At 39.9% G+C, this 12,092-nt stretch overlaps 1 protein-coding gene across 3 annotated transcripts in view; it reads left to right on the forward strand.

Moving 5' to 3' along the window:
* NAP1L4 (nucleosome assembly protein 1 like 4) overlaps window positions 1-12,092 on the forward strand; it is a 34,151-nt gene that overhangs the window by 15,423 nt on the left and 6,636 nt on the right. Inside the window, exons 9-15 of one of the 3 annotated variants that reach the window (XM_033154279.1) lie at window positions 1,079-1,218; window positions 2,262-2,407; window positions 5,914-5,936; window positions 6,859-6,978; window positions 8,039-8,068; window positions 8,908-8,964; window positions 10,383-10,420. In XM_033154279.1, the coding sequence (XP_033010170.1) occupies window positions 1,079-1,218; window positions 2,262-2,407; window positions 5,914-5,936; window positions 6,859-6,978; window positions 8,039-8,068; window positions 8,908-8,964; window positions 10,383-10,388 (522 nt within the window). In that variant the 3' untranslated portion in view covers window positions 10,389-10,420. The remainder of the gene's footprint in view (window positions 1-1,078; window positions 1,219-2,261; window positions 2,408-5,913; window positions 5,937-6,858; window positions 6,979-8,038; window positions 8,069-8,907; window positions 8,965-10,382; window positions 10,421-12,092) is intronic. The other 2 variants (XM_033154270.1, XM_033154288.1) reach the window with 2 other exon arrangements.

Here is a 12,092-nt window from a genome sequence, read left to right on the forward strand (position 1 = left end):
TGAACAAGTTAGCAGTTAACTGCTCCTTGTGAATGAGTACCTGCACAGCAAACTGCCTCTGGCTCACATGGGGGTGTTTTCTTGTAGCTTGGAAATGTTAGCTGATTATTATGACAGTGGCAAGAAGGTGGAATAGGTACAAGCGAATGGGGGAAATGCCCGGTGACTAGTTCTGAATTATTTCTTCAGTTGAGCAATATAATAATCAAATAATTCATGTGATGATGTTCTCAAATGCTTTGACTCATTCTCTAAACCATTTGCGGGGGAGGGGGGTATCTAATACTCTGCTATTCTCACCTGCCCTGCCATTGTTGCTGACTAAAGCAATAGATAACACTTGTGCTTTTAGATATGAACCTAGGATGTTTATGTCATTGTCCCCCAACCAAAGTTAAGGGTTGTATCCAATTGGTGTTCTTCCACTGACTGAAGCCTGGTGGAGTGAGAAATGTGACCTTCGCCAATTCCCCATATCCTATCCCCCCCTTCCCCCAAAAAACCTGGAGTCAGGGGAGGTAGCACAGGGGAATTGTTAAAGATGACATTAATCCCTATTCCACTCACAGAAGGCTCTTTGGTTCAGCAGAGGCTTTTATCAGCTGAGGAACATCAGTTGGATACAGCTTTAAATGTTTGTATTCAACTGTCATAGTTTGAGCTGCCACTTTGCTGGTGCTTGTTTGCCCTGTATGTGTGCATATATCTGCTTGTGAATTAAGTGTGCACTGTATTAAGATTAGCCTTTAAGCTTTGTTTGAAAAGCATAATAATAATAATAATAAGCAGAACTTTGTACATAACATTTAAGTGCTGTGAATAACTGTAATACAAAACCTGTCAAGAAAACATATAGCGCGCTAATTGTTACAGATTATTTATTGTGTGTGCTTATCTTATTCATGTTTTATTACATTTTAATAGAACAGTGTAAAATGAGACTGTTACAAAGTAGGATCTGAACTTCTATTTTTGTAAAGGGTGCATTGCCAATACAAATATTGTTTACTAATAACACTTGATCACCTGTTTGCCAAAAATAGTTGAGAGCTTTACAACAATAATGGATCTCTTTTAGTCTTTCACATTAGAGTTCCACTTCGAGCCAAATGACTATTTTACTAATTCGATTCTGACAAAAACCTACAAGATGAAGTCGGAGCCAGATAAGACGGATCCCTTTTCATTTGAAGGCCCTGAAATTGTTGACTGTGAGGGGTAAGAACATATTCTTAAACATTTTTGAGCTTCTAGGTCTAGGAAGTAGGTGTGAGACTCTGATAAGTTCCTAAAGTCCTCCCTCCTCCTTTCTTCTTCCCAAAATCCCATAAGCTCCTGTCCAGCTTTTGAGATGGAGGTAGCAGGGCTCTAGGACCATGGCAGAGCCTCATGCCTCCCTCCCAAAGCCCTGTGCCTCTCTTACCTAGCTTTGAGAATGCAGTATGAGGGCTAGGGTGGAATCACATTTTGGCCTTGCATAGGGGGCCCCATAGTACCCAAGTCTGCCATTGAGAAAAGAGATTCCGACTAAACATTGGGAAGAACCTTCTTGACACTAAGAGTAGTGGAACAGACTCCCCAAGGAGCTGATGAACTCTCGTTCCTTGGAGAGTTTTAAGCAGAGGTTGGATGGCCATTGGTCATATATCTCAGTTGAGATTCCTGCATCACAGGAGGTTGGACTAGATGACCCACGGGGTACCTTCCAACTCTACAATTCTATGACTCTTTGATTAAATTATTAAATATAAATCTGGATACATGATTGTCTTAGATGAACAGAAAGGCATTTCTTCTCTCACTCCAATGTCCCTGTTGGGAGGGGGAGGGACCGGGAAAAACCCATTGTGGGAACAGACTTCCCCTCATCTGTCTCTGAATCCACCCAACTAGCTTTAATTTTGGGGATTCTGACCATTTTTAAAAAATCAATCAACTACTAGAGTTTACAAGCAGGGCACAATGCAGTGAAAAATCACAATTCTACCTGCCATATCTTGTTCTAGTTGCAGACTAGGGAAAGGGGATGAAAGGTGCAGGGAGGTCACTTTCCCACAAGCAGAACTTTAGGAGCTATTGCATTCAAATAGGTTTATGTATTGGAATATTATGTCACACAATGTAGACTAACTAGCAGCAGTGCTAAAGAAAACTGCCATTATCCTTACAGGACTTGACCACTGGCTTGAAAAGCTACCATATGTTCAATGTGACACTCTTCTTTTTTTAATGTCACTGACATATAAATTCTTCATCTCCAGATGTCCTATTGATTGGAAGAAAGGAAAAAATGTTACCGTTAAAACAATAAAGAAGAAACAAAAACACAAGGGCCGAGGCACAGTTAGAACAATTACTAAACAAGTACCCAATGACTCATTTTTTAACTTCTTCAGTCCAATAAAAGGTAAGTTTGGTTAAATTTAATCTGTTCCTATTTAGGAATACTCATTTATTTTAGCAAGCTATTTCCATATAACAAGCATGGAGAAAATAAGCACAATAGCAGTCTGTTAAGGCTGTTATTAGTTTTGTAAAAACTTTACTATCAGGAGCCTGAGTATGTTCTAAGACAGTTAAAAGTGGTGTCCTGCAACAAAATGTGCCCCCTCTGGTTCCCCCAGCTCTAGCCAGCCTCTAGCAGGAGCTCTGTAGGGTTCATAGAGGATGCCATTTCTCTTTTTTATATGAAAGCTGAATCAAAATGGCTATTGCCATTAAGATACCACAGATGATACTTTTTGAACACTTATTTGCAAGATGTTTTTCTGGGAGCGGAGGGGTTATCCATACAGTTGGTGATGAAGACTTTGAAAAATAATTTGAAACTCCTCCCTTACCTACCTTTTGTAGGTTGGCTTTTTAAAACAAGGAATTAGGCTCTTGACTTTGCATTAGGTGCTAAAGGAGATGAAGATAAAGGTGTTCTCTTCCTGCCTCACAGTCTCTTCCAGTTACAGTCATACCTCGGCTCCCAAACACCTTGGAAGTCAAACATTCCTGCTCCCAAATGATTGAAAACCGGAGTGAGTGTTCCAGTTTTCGAACTTTTTTTGGAAGACAAACATCCAGCGCGGCTTCTGTGCAATCGGAAACCAATCGGAAGCCGCAACTTGGTTTCTGAATGTTTCGGAAGTCGAACGGACTTCTGGAATGGATTCCGTTCGACTTACGAGGTACGACTGTAGTTTGAATCAGGTTTGCAGGGAAGGAGTTAACCAGGCATTGCATATACGGCTTACTTTCTTGATAGGCAGTGATCTTTAAAGGGAAAAAGGCTTTTACAATGGTACCTCGGGTTAAGAACTTAATTCGTTCTGGAGGTCCGTTCTTAACCTGAAACTGTTCTTAACCTGAAGCAACACTTTAGCTAATGGGGCCTTCCCCTGCCGCCCCGCCACCACCACGCAATTTCTATTCTCATCCTGAAGCAAAGTTCCTAACCCGAGATACTATTTCTGGGTTAGCGGAGTCTGTAATCTGAAGCGTCTTTAACCTGAGGTACCACTGTAGTTGGTGAGACTTTTTGTAGGTAACTGATGGCCAAGATGTTAGATGTTTTTAGTAGGGATCCGAAACCTTCCTGCTGTCACTCATAAATCAGCAACATACATCTAAAATAGTTTAGGCTTCCAGCACATCTTATTTTGAAACATGTTACACACCACAAATTCAGCTACAGTTATGAGCTGCCTTATTTTAGCTGCTTGAAAAAGGTATAAAGTTGTTAAAAACAAATTATTGCATACCTGTTCCAGTTTTTACCACATGAGGGCTGTAGAGTTCTAAATCCAAATAACTGCATGGAAGATTAGAATTTATTTAATAGCCTATGGTGATTAGGCTACAGAGTTGACAACAGGGCATTCTGTGATGTGAAAAAAGCAATTATTACTAAAAATGCATCAGGATAGCATTGCTCATAATGGCTTCAAGGGGGTCTTACAGGTTTCTTTCTTACTAGGAGAGCCCACCTTTCTTTAGCAAACAAAAACTGAAATATATTAACTTTTGCACTGCTCTTGTCTTGACAACCCGTGTGTTAGTGTTCAGTTTTTAAAAACCAAACCACAGCAACCATATGCTGCTCATCAAAAGATTAAAATGATCTCTGCATTTGCATATCACAAAGTTCTGATTAGAAGGCTTGTGCATCCATTCTGTGGGTGGGCATAGAGAGAAAGCCAATTGTAAATTTAAAAAGGAGTTTCTGGCTAGTTCAGCTGAACTTCTCTTTTCAAAATGTTCTAAATTCTGGAACACTCATGCATACCTTGGGCAGGAAATAAAGATGGAGCTTCATGGGGCCCTGTCTTTTTCAGAGCTTGTTTTGCTATTGATGTCACTTGAACCTCCAAACTGCTTTTTTGAATCACCATGTTCACAAGCAACATTTTGAAGGGCAAAGTGGAAGGTAGCACTCAAGTGGTGGCTTTTTCTCTCTTGAAGTAGGAGATTGGTAACTGCAGAGCATGGTGCTCTCCAGATGTTTTGGGCTACAAGTCACATCCGTCCTGGTCAAACATGGCCAAGAGTCAGGGATGGTGGTAGCTGTCAGGAAACCCCCCCTCCCCGCAATCGGTGGGATGGCGGGAGCGTTTGCAGTACAGGGAACCTCCGGTGCATTTCACCAGCTCGTCCTCCCCTGGAAGCTCCCATTCCTCCAGTGGGGAGGGGTACTCGGAGGCAGGAAGGCGGTGCAGGGGCTCTGACAGGATCGCAGAGCCTCAGCGCCAAGGGGAAAGTGGAGAACGGGGTCAGGTTCCCATGCTCCGAGGGCGCAGACTGGAAGGACGCGGAAGGGGGAGGCGGGGGTTCAGAATCCCGTGCCTTTTTTGCTGGACAAAGAACAGGAAGGGGTCATTCCTGGACTCTGCGGAGGGATGAGATGGACGTTTGATCTTTTGCTCCACTGTATATAGCTGTGCACAATAAAGAACTTAGTTTTAGAAGTTCTGCGTCTGGCGCTTTACTCATGAGCAACCACTGAACGTCCTTACAGTAGCTGTAGTTCAACACCATCTAGAGGGCATCATGCTATCTTTCCTAGTGCAGCAGCAGCAGCATAAAAGCCAACAGGATTATACTACTGTCTCATGCAGCCTTTCTCAATCTCAGGTCCCCAGATATTGTTGGACTACAACTCCTATGATTCCTAGCCATTCTGTCTAGCAGTCAGAGACAGTGGGAGTTGTAGTTCAAGAACATCTGAGGGCCCACAGTTAAGAAAGGCTGGTCTACTAACTATTCATACAAGCACAGGAGGGTTAAAAAGAAGTGGGGAAGTCTGTGTGAATTGCTGCTAGGAAGCAGTGCAGTCATGTTGGTTCATACATTCAATCTTCTATGTAGTTGCAACAAGTGATATGAGCTATATGGGGGCAATTATAAGGTGGCTTATCATAGGAACAAGACCTAGATTTGAAATTCAGTTGTTATCTTCTGGATCAATGTGTTACTATGTGGCTGGATCAGAATGATGATGCTTGCATTTTAACTTTTGTATTATAGAAAGTATTTTGAATTCCCATTATTTGAGGCAAATGTGGGCGTGGGGTGAATAACTTTCCCTTCTGATGTTGTAAACATTCATCCTGTGTGGGTTTCAGTTCCAAAGCTGCATCTTTTGTGTTGAAACGTGGCAGGGTGTGTTTTGCAAACTTCATTTTTACCTGTCCAATTTTTCTCACATGCTGTTTTGGCCCTAAGCTGTTGACCCAAGAGACAAATAAAAGGACCTAGTTGAAAGGATAAGCTTTGAAAATGGAGTCCTAGTTCTCCATTAGCAAAGACACCCAGAGAAAGCTAAGGATATTTCTTGCTCCATCTACACGTAACAATAGCTTTCACACTAGAACCTGCAGCAGGGTTGGGTTTTTGAACAGTTTAGACTGACTTCTTGTCTTTTTGTAGTTTCAGGAGATGGAGAATCACTGGTAAGTTAATTTTAATATTTTTATAGTCTGTTCCAGCCTTACCATTAAACATGTTGAGGTAGACTCTTTTCTGGCAACACACTTCAAAGGATAGCAAATAATCAGTTACTTAATATGGGTTGGATCCTGAGATAGAGTTGTGGATTTCTGCTCAAAACAGGTCTTCCCAGCCTCCTGTGTCTCCTTCAAAAGCTCCTCCTCAGGGTTGAGGGACCTTCCAGAATGGAGTCTGGTGGGACATTGTGGTGGGAGAAATTGCAACAAGACTGGGAAAAGGAAAATTCTGTGGGGCTTTCTTGCATATGCAGGAAGTGCCTTTCTGCTCATGTATAACTTTTATCACCTGTGGCAGTGTACAATTTTATCGGCATCAGGTGTGGTCTTTAGTCATCTTGTGTTTTGTTGAGTCCTGTACTTAAACTCAAGTTTTGTTGCTGTTTTTGGACTGCAGGTACCACCCCACATGTGGAACTGCTTACCCAATTCTTTTAGTAGTGCAAAAAGTTTTCAGCAATAAACAGAAATATATTTATTTATTTATTTATTTATTTATTTATTTATTTATTTATTTATTTATTTTCTTTCCTTCTCTGCTGTCTTTCTCCTAAGTATTTTATCTTCCCACCTGTCCTCTGGAGTTGATTGCAGATTATTTCAGTACAGGGAGTTAGTATTTTTCCTGTATGTCAGTTGATTATTACAGTACAGACTAGCATCTAAAGGTCTGTCTGGTTCTTAAAAAAATTATTCTGACATTGCCTGATGTACTATTGAAAATTGTCACACTGTTATAATTCATAGTTTGACTTCTAGCTATCTTAAATAAGTGGTAGAAGTACAAACTAATAACCTAATAAATACTTTGACCAAAAAATCAGTTGTGGTTGTATATTTTACTTACATTTTCCTCTTAACTTTGCAGGATGAAGATTCAGAGTGTACTTTAGCTATAGATTTTGAAGTTGGACACTTTTTCCGTGAAAGAATAGTTCCCCGTGCTGTACTCTATTTCACTGGGGAAGCTATAGAGGATGACGATAATGTATGTATACTTTTAAGATTATCTTAATATGTGAATATTCCATGTGTAGAGAGGCGGGTGTGTATGTGTGCTTTAAAGGAAAAATAACTTTATTCATAAATGGTCAGCTTTTGGCTGCAGAACTGATTGTGTCCTTATCACTCCCTCAAATAGCCAAGTGATGTGGTAAATGCCAACAAAACTGGAGTCATAATGGGGCCTCTGAGTATGAAAAGGGAAGTATCTGCATGCTCAGGGAAACCAGAAAGCTACCCTTCACACACATTTTGGATGCAAAAAAATACAAAAAAAACAACCCGATTAAGATTGAGGATACTCAGTAGACATGGAATGCTGAGTGTCGGCTGAAAAAGAGCTCCTTACAGCTTTTTAGTATCTGGGTGGGGTAATGGTTGCTTGGCTGGAACCCTGGACAAGAGCATTCCTGCTAGCAGGTGAGAATACTGCAGCATTTTGTAACAGGGCCCCTCTTCTAACTTCCTGCTTCTGGAAAAGCATAATACTTGCTACAGAAATACATTTTAATAACTAATAGCATTATGGCATGGGATAACAGTAATCATTAGAACAGTTCTGTACAGTATGTTGATTTTATCCCTATAGTGCAGGTGGAGGCTGAGGCTGAAAGGATAGCAGCTTGCCTAGCACTAGCCATTGAACTTGTAGCTGAGGTGAAATTTGACTGGGATGTCTCAGCACAACATCCTAAGCACTGCACTACCCCACCTTTAAGACAGTGACCTGCTGGCCTTTTCCTTACTGATGTAATTGCTCTCTAATTTCTCTTAACTAGTCTTAAAGAATAAACAGATGACTGGAGATGAAGCTGGTTATGTTAGTGAAAATGGATAAGGTTTGTTAATACTGTGACCTCATATAGCCATTCAATTTTGCATATAGCTTAAAAAACTACATTCAGTCCTTCACTGGGATATAAATGAAAGTGTTAGTGTATGGACTTGAGATGAAAATATTAAGTACTTAAGTGCATATCTTCAAATATTGTGTTTCATCTGCTAATAGTTTAAATTAGGATCTAAACAAGTTTCCCCCTTTTTAGTTTGAAGAAGGAGAGGAAGGAGAAGAGGAGGTGAGTAAAATACTGTTTAATCTACTTGTCACATTTTCCCTATGGGGAAAAAGGTAATATTTAGCTTTCTATGAGATAATCCAAGGAGGCACATGTTTCAGAGTCATGTATGTTCCATAAGTCAGTGTGAATACTTTATAAAAACTACAGTACTTTGTACCGGTTTGAGAGCTAGCCTGTCTTGGTGCTTGGGGAACTACAGCCATGTTAAGAAACATTTGCCAGGCCATATTCTGTCAAGTAAGTCTGGTGAAAGATAATGGTTTTCTGATAGATTTGTTAGACATGTTGAGACATGTTAGGGGGTAAATGCAGCAGGGTGCGGGCAGTGAAGCTGACTGTAGCAGCATTGCAATTGAGGGGTTGAAGGGGGACAGGGAATAGGTTTTAACAGTTAGACTGGGCATCTTTTCACTATCTGTAGATGGTCAACAGGCCTACCCATTGAGAAACAATGGAGGGAACATCTGGAATACAAGTTTCCCAAAGGCCAATTCTGCCTTGGTTTTGTCACTGCCAAGTCACCAGATCTTACCTTTTCTCTGATGCTAGCTTGTGTTGGTTTGTCTGGAGTATGTACTCCACCCTATCCCACCCTGCCTTGGAAAAATTACTGCAGACTACCATGGGAAGGTTGCTTAATGTCAAGAGCCATGAGAATATATTCTAAGAAGGTTAAGGGAATCCTGTAACTAAATACTTCTACTTGCAAACAATTTCAATCTTAGCAGTAACATCATTGAGTTTAGTTCTGGACATGTTATTGTTGTAATCAGTAGAAAGTATTGATCCTTTAAAAAAAGCATTCTTACCCTACTTTTTAAAAAAATAAAACATAGGAATTGGAAGGTGAAGAAGAAGGAGAAGAGGACGAAGAAGCAGAAAGTGAACCTAAGGTTAGTTTTATTAAAGCACTGTATGCCATGTAACCATTAAATCGTAGCATCTTAATTTTATCATAACTCGCTTTTACAGTCGTACCTTGGATCCCGAATGCCTTGGTACTCAGACGTATTGGCTCCCGAATGCTGCAAACCCGGAAGTGAGTGTTCCAGTTTGCGAACGTTCTTTAGAAGCCAAAAGTCCAACGGGGCTTCCGATTGGCTGCAGGAGCTTTCTGCAGCCAATCAGAAGCCACGCCTTGGTTTCCAAATGTTTTGGAAGTCAAACGGACTTCCAGAATGGATTCCGTTCGACTTCCAAGGTACGACTGTATTTTTGTTAACATGAATTGGGGTTGAAGAATTTCTTTGCTGCTGCTTTTTAGTGACCAAGTTAACAGTTGTCCATTTCATTCTCTTTAACAATACCTGTTAATGCTCCTTCATTAAGGCACAGAAGCACAGATGTAACTAACAACCTGGCTGTTGTCACATAAACACTCGTAAACTACAGATAAGCAAATAATACACAGTTTTATTGAACTTAAGTGTTACATATGCATATTTAACAAGCTTTGAAATCTTGTTGCAGAATGTTTGACTTTTTTGTTTTTTACTTTGGCTTTGTTTTATGTAGATTGGTATTGAGTCTTTTGTTGAAAATGCTAAGGCTGCTTCGCACATTACACTTCCCTTACACGTGCAAAGGGCAAAAATCCTCAAATTGCAAATTGCATTTTAGCTTGCAATGGGTAATTTGCAATGAAATATACACTTGTCTGATTCTTGTATAACATTTTTCAATGCTTCTCCAGTTAATAATATTGCCATGTAGGAAAAGTGTCATGGGTGAAGTGGACCTGAAAGGATATGCAACTTGTCTATTTTTCTTTCTTTCCCCATAGTAGGCTTGCTTTAAAACCTCTGCATGGGCAAGACTCCCTCATGATCAGTTCTCAAGCATATTTTGGTTACACTGATACTTAGACATGTCCAGTATGTGTTGATTTGGGGACCTATATTAAAACAAAGAGCAAGTTATACATAAAATATATTAGCATGCAAAAATGGGATTTGTGTCATGATGAAAACATATACACTTGCATGACATCCTAACCAGCACATTCTGCACAATATACATAGCTTCCTAGTGGAAATAGTGTTTCTTTGGCTATCATAGAATAATTTTAGTGATAGGGTAGCAGTTATTGAGTTCACAAATGAAATGCATCAATGGCTGTATGTAAGGTCTTGTGGGTGGGAAGATCGAGTTTTATGCTGATTATTTGAATATAATTATTTTGGAGAGCAGCTGTATGTGACAAACCATTTCTTGAATCTTTTGGAACACTAGTTATTGCTGTCGTTTTTTTCTTTGGTCCATTTCACTTTTCTTTCATGCTGACAGTTCCTTTCAATTTTTCCCCATTTAGGTGTAATTTAAGTCTCTTTATCATTCATTCATTTATAGGTAAGGTTGAATTCCATTAATACATAACTTCCAGGCTTCCAGTTTTTGTAGCCCATACAATGTGGTTCATTTTAGTATATGTTTGTTTTCTTTTATTTAGTAAATAGAAAAATTCGGTTTCTAACGGCTACCCTCACAGACCTAGTTGCAATTTAGAAAAATATGTAGAACACCTTAACTGTAAAATCATGAATGATGTCAGTGTTTATAGGAATTTCCATTTCTTCCTGATGCACATTATGTTCTTCTTGCCTTAGTTATGTGCTCTTAAGATGGATGTGTTTTTGTTGTGATTGTACTGGCTGTTTGTGTTTGTGTAGGCTTTAATGTTTAAAATTAGGGGTTAGATTTCTATGTCTTCAAGGTGTTGTTAGGAGGCAACCTTTTTCCATTCTCTTTCAGCTAGATTGGACAACTTGGTTATCTTGCCAAATCAGTCATCCATATATCCCATTTAATCCTGCTTACCTGAATTAAATTCTGAATTTCCCTTCCTTCCTTCTTTCTTTGTACTGTGTTACAGTATAATTACTTAATTTGTGGTCACTGATATGCCAGTACATCTTTTCTGCTTAATCAGCACTTGCATTCATATATTTTGAGATTATTTGTTTCATGCAATAGGCGAGATTGCTGAAACAAGAAAATTGCATTCTTATTTAGTTATTCTAAACTTGAGTTTCTGACTTGCAACTTTTACAGTTAGGCTCTTGCCAATGTTGTCATGTCTTCTGATAGAATGTTAACGTCTTTCTCTTGCCCTGAGGCACATTCTCTTTCTCTCCTAGGACCCTCACACGCACTCATTCTCTTGTACTTTCACAGATATTATGACTGTTATCCATAAAATATCAACGCTGTAGTTAGGCTTGTTGACTTTTCTCATTGTCTTTGCTGCCCTCTCAGTTGTGCTTTTTCAAAGCCATGAACTCAGGTTCTTCTCTTAAAATCTAATTTTCTATCCCAGCTTCTTTCTAAGCTGTTCATATTACCTCTACATGGGCTCTCTGCCATGTTAAAAACTGTGATATGAAAGCTAGGAGCTAAATGACACCTTAAACCTAGATTATGGGCGCAACAACAGAATGTCTAGGCGTGCTTTTTTAATAACAAAAATACAAAGCTGAAAATGAATGAACTGCAGCTAAAATATTATATTTATTTTTCACATGGTCTTAATATTCTTAAGAGGGTCTCTTCTCCAGTCTTCAGAGAGTAGCCGGAAGTGGGGAGGCAGAAAAAGATCCTTCTTTCTTTCCACTCTGCCAGCCAGTGTGGTGTAGTGGTTAAGAGCGGTAGACTCGTAATCTGGTGAACCGGGTTTGCGTCTCTGCTCCTCCACATGCAGCTGCTGGGTGACCTTGGGCTAGTCACACTTCTCTGAAGTCTCTCAGCCTCACTCACCTCACAGAGTGTTTGTTGTGGGGGAGGAAGGGAAAGGAGATTTTTAGCCGCTTTGAGACTCCTTAGGGTAGTGATAAAGCGGGATATCAAATCCAAACTCTTCTTCTTAATCTGAAAATTTAGGCGCAGTACTGCGCCCAAAGCTCAGAAATTCCCTGTTGCAAAATGCGCCTAGAACAATGGGAGTTTTGAACACTGGTTCTCTGTTCTTGAAAAGGTACCGCCTCTCCAGGTTATCAAGCGTTTCAAAAAAATCATGGAGAGAGTT

Source organism: Lacerta agilis, chromosome 1 (assembly GCF_009819535.1).
Source record: "Lacerta agilis isolate rLacAgi1 chromosome 1, rLacAgi1.pri, whole genome shotgun sequence".
NCBI classification, from domain to species: domain Eukaryota; kingdom Metazoa; phylum Chordata; class Lepidosauria; order Squamata; family Lacertidae; genus Lacerta; species Lacerta agilis.